Genomic DNA, 4531 nt, shown 5'->3' on the forward strand with positions numbered 1-4531 from the left:
ATTTTAACCAATATATTTGAGTGAGAGTAAGTATAAACATTTTCAAACTGACCCAATTCATTTAAATAAAAATGTTGCAAAAAAAATGAAAAAAGACAAAATATTTTTTAGAACTTTCAGTTACAAACAAATATCAAGAATATGTTTGATTTACCTGTGTAAAGAAATTAATATTGGTTGAAATCTAACTTGTTTATGTTAGCACTATTTACAGTCGCTGTCACATTTACATAATTTTAAGTAAAATGTGTTGGTTATAATTTACTGTAATAAAAACTAAGTGTAATTTTTACAGCAGTTTTACTTTTTCCAACAGTTTGTTTTCACAGTGAACGGTGCAGAAGGTGGTGAAAAGTGCTCAGAGCATTGTTGCAGACTCACTTCCTGCCAGTGAGGACGTCTACAGGAAACACTGTCTCAGAAGAGCAATAAATGTTTGAAATGACTCCGTCCATCCAGCGCACAGACTATTCACCCTCCTGGCCTCTGGGCGGCGCTACAGCAGCATTCGGACCAAGATCACAAGATTCAGGAACAGTTTTGTCCTCACAGCTGTCTTCCTGCTGAACTCCACCCCTCGACGCCCCACTCTCTCTCCCCCTCACACTCAACAACCCCTCTGGACTGAACTTGCCTGTAGAGCTCTGCTGACGATGACTCTGACATCATTTTACCATTAAATACTCTTTTTTTATCAGCTGTGTTCTGTGTATAATGTCACATTTGGTTCGTCTACATTGACCTAATCTGTTCCTATCTGTACATACATGCAGCAAGAAAGACTTATATAAACATACTTTTTACTGTACGTGTTTCATATCTCAAGGTTTGAGGTTAAGTGCTGCTTATTTAGCTGGTTAGACTTCTGGTTATACTGTTGCCTTGAACCTGTGATGTGCGATGACAATAAAATTGAATTGAATCTACATTTAAATAAACAAATACAGGTTATCTTACTGAAAATAAGTTGGAAACAGAACACATTTGACCACTTCAGCAAATTCTATTTACTAGTTTAAACACTTGAATAAAAGTTAAATATTCATCATGACATGGGGAATAGTTTAATCTGTTCAAAACTCCTGTTGTTTGACTCCAAATCAGAAAACTACTACTTACAGATATGATGAGCTACTAGATGAGAAACTACCAACAACCAAGTCACATAGTAGGGTTTTGTTGTGATATCACAGGGGTTTTCATTTGGACTTTACCTGTAGCTTCTGGTGTATTTGTTGCCTCTGAAGCTTGGTCGTGGCTGGTACTGGCCCTGATGGAGCATGGACAGAAGCTGTGAGACTTGCTACAATCCCCAGAGAAACAAAGAAAAAAGACAAAAAGGACAAAAATAAAAGGAAAAAATGAAGAGGGGAAATGAATGAAGTCAAATAACCAAGACCACGAGACAATGTTGGGAGGTAGGGGTGCAATACGAGGAAGGACTAAATGATAAAGGGGTGACATGAATCTGTGATTTGCTGCTGAATGTGATGGTCAAACAAAACACAACAGGGAGGACTGAGAATAATAAAATATGGGACTGACAAATAAAACTCAGAACAAAAACCAAAAGAATTGTTTTAAGTACATCATTTCAGTGGGTTTTTTTAAAATCAAATTTAAAAAAATTGTTACTTTTGGCAAACTTTCAAATTAAACATCCAGTTTAAGAGAAAATGTGTAAGAAAAAAAATAAGACGTCGTACCTCTACAGGAGGTGTGGCGTGGGCCAACTCCAGGGCAAAGTTCTCTGGCACGTGATTGGAGGAGATGGTGACGAGGCTGTTGAGTGACTGCCGGCTATGATGGCTCTGCCTGCTTCCCAGAGTGCCTCTCTCAGGTATGGGGGAAGGCAAGGGGGAGTGTGGGTGAGATCGAACAGGTAAGGTTCCATTGACGGTGGGGACCAGAGTAATGTCTGTCTTGTGGATCTGCCTGGCAGGCTTCTTGGGGTGGTTCTGATAGCTGCTCTCTGCCACACGGCAGTTGTAGTTGTGCCTGGAGTCTTTTTTCTCCCGGCTGCAGCGGCTGGTTGCGAACATCACCATGACAATTAGAAGCAGAGCACAGACAGCACAGAGAGAAATGATGACGATGAGCGAGAGATCGAGTGAAGCCTGGCTGGAGCCGGTGGGGTAAAGAGGGGGCATATCCATGTTTTCCTGCAGGGTGAGCCTGAGGAGGGCCCCTGTGGTTAACCGGGTGGTTCCTCTGTCCTGTACTTCCACTCTAATCTCCATCACATCCCGTGAAACCTGGTCCAAACTGGCATTGGTTCTGAGCTCGCATCGCCGAACGTCCATCACAAACAACCCGTCCTCGTTCCCGCCAACGATGGCACAGCTCACCTCTCCATTGGCACCAGAGTCCCGGTCCGTAACTTTAAGTGCCGTGACCAGCTGACCAGGAGATGCATACTTCCACACAGGAAGCTCAGCTGTGTGATTCCTGAGAGTAGGGGAGTGGATAAGGGGTGGGTTGTCGTTTTCATCCAGAACTGTGAGCAAGACGGTAGTGTTGGCTGACAGAGCAGGGTTCCCCCCGTCACGAGCCTGAACTGTGAAGGCTATGCGGCTCACGTCTTCATGATCAAAGCTGCGCAAGGCGTAGATGGCTCCATTTGAGAGGTCGATGGTGACGTAGGTAGAAATGGGGCTCTCTTTAATCATAGCGTCCACAATGGTGTAGGTGACCTGACCGTTTGTCCCCAAATCCAGGTCTGAGGCCACCACTGTCATTAGGTAGGCCCCAGGAGAATTGTTCTCAGATTGAAAAACCTCATAGCGGTTCTTCTCAAAATGTGGAGGGTTATCGTTTTCATCCAGCACCTGAACCGTGAAGTGTTTGATGGTGGACAGGCTCGGGGAACCCCTGTCCTCAGCGATAACAGTCAGGCTGTACTCTGACCTCTTCTCCCTGTCGAGCGAGACGTTAGTGAGGATCATGTAGTTCTTCTCGTGGGTCTTTTGGAGCCTGAAGTGGCCGTGGCCATGCAGCCTGCACACCACTTCTCCATTGAGGCCAGCATCATTGTCATCAACATGTACCAGAGCTATGAACGTGTCCACCGGGGCCCCTTCTGAAATGTACGCTACTTCCTCTTTGCCTTGAGTCATCAAGTTGATGTTTATTTCTGGCTTGTTGTCATTCACATCGACCACTTTCACCACGATTTTACAAAGTCCGGGGATAGAGTTCGGACCCAGGTCCTGAGCCTGGACATCTAGCTCATATGACACAGTGGTTTCATAGTCAACTTTTTTAATCAGAGTTATGTGTCCATTTTGTGGATTTATCTTAAACGTTTCCAAGATCTTTGGTGAAACATGGCTACTGAAAGAGTAGACAATTTTACCATTTGTTCCCTCATCTGGATCTGTGGCGTTTAAATCAATGATGAGGGTCCCAAGGGGAGAGTTTTCCAGCAAACTGATGACATAAGCCTGTTCATCAAAAGCGGGGCTGTTGTCATTGGAATCTGAGATACTTATCTTGAGTAAAGTGGACCCTGATTTTGGGGGCACACCATTATCTGAGGCAGTGAGCTGCAGCTGGTAGCTGGACTGGACCTCCCGGTCCAGTTCCCTCATAACCACCAGCTCTGCGTACTTGGCCCCGTCCGTCCTGGTCCTCACGTCGATCTTAAAGAAGTTGTTGGGTGTCAAGGAGTAGGTGTGGAGGGAGTTCTCACCCACGTCTGCGTCCACGGCGCCGTCCAGCGGGACGCGCGTCCCCACCGACGCGCTCTCGGAGATCTCAATGGGCACGATGGCGCGTGAGAAGTGCGGGGAGTTGTCGTTGATGTCCAGCACCTCCACCTCCACGTGGAACAGCTGCAGGTACTCCGTGGGCAGCGTCACCACGTCGAACTCGATGGAGCAGTTCAGGTTTTTCTCGCAGAGTGTCTCGCGGTCTATTTTGGTGCCGATGCTGATCTCTCCGTCCTCCTCGCGGACGGACAGGAGCGGCGCGCTGCCCCGCTGCATGGCGCGGAACCGAAAGCTCAGGGAGCCGGGCAGCTTGGACAGAACCCCGGAGACGTCCTCCTTCAGGCGGGCGATGACGGTCCCCACTTTCTGCTCCTCATAAACTTTGTATTTGAGGGTTTTTCCGGCGGTGCCCTGCAGAGAGAGCAGCAGCAGCAGCAGCTGAGCCGCACAGAGAACAACTCCTCTGGTTCCGATCACTTTTGGCCCCATCTTCTGTGCGCGCTGTGTCGAAGACTTCCACAGAGGAAGAGGAGAGGGGACGATATATCCTCACAAGTCTGGCATGTTAAATCCACAGGCACTGCATGTTGACAGAAAAAAACAAACAAACAAACAACAAATAAAAAAAAAGAGAAACAAGAGGAGAGTGCACAGACTGATCTGCGCTCTGCTCCTGCAGACCGAACTGTTGCCTCTTTCTCCTCTCCTCAGTGTGTGTGTGTGTGTGTGTGTGTGTGTGTGTGTGTGTGCTGAATGTGTTTAGGGATAGGAGTGTGTGTGTGTAAATATGTGTGTGTCTGAGCAAAGAAAGGAAGGCACAG

At 46.7% G+C, this 4531-nt stretch overlaps 1 protein-coding gene across 3 annotated transcripts in view; it reads right to left on the minus strand.

The window, feature by feature from the left end:
• pcdh18b (protocadherin 18b) overlaps positions 1-4453 on the minus strand; it is a 19613-nt gene extending 15160 nt beyond the window's left edge. For 2 of the 3 annotated variants that reach the window (XM_014027286.1, XM_014027284.1), the window contains exons 1-2: positions 1707-4453; positions 1215-1303 (exon numbers count right to left, since the gene is read on the minus strand). In XM_014027286.1, the coding sequence (XP_013882740.1) occupies positions 1215-1303; positions 1707-4199 (2582 nt within the window). In that variant the 5' untranslated portion in view covers positions 4200-4453. The remainder of the gene's footprint in view (positions 1-1214; positions 1304-1706) is intronic. The other variant, XM_014027285.1, reaches the window with a different exon arrangement.
• Positions 4454-4531: the final 78 nt, after the last annotated feature.

The sequence above is a fragment of the Austrofundulus limnaeus genome, unplaced genomic scaffold (genome assembly GCF_001266775.1).
Source record: "Austrofundulus limnaeus strain Quisiro unplaced genomic scaffold, Austrofundulus_limnaeus-1.0 Scaffold630, whole genome shotgun sequence".
Lineage (NCBI taxonomy): Eukaryota > Metazoa > Chordata > Actinopteri > Cyprinodontiformes > Rivulidae > Austrofundulus > Austrofundulus limnaeus.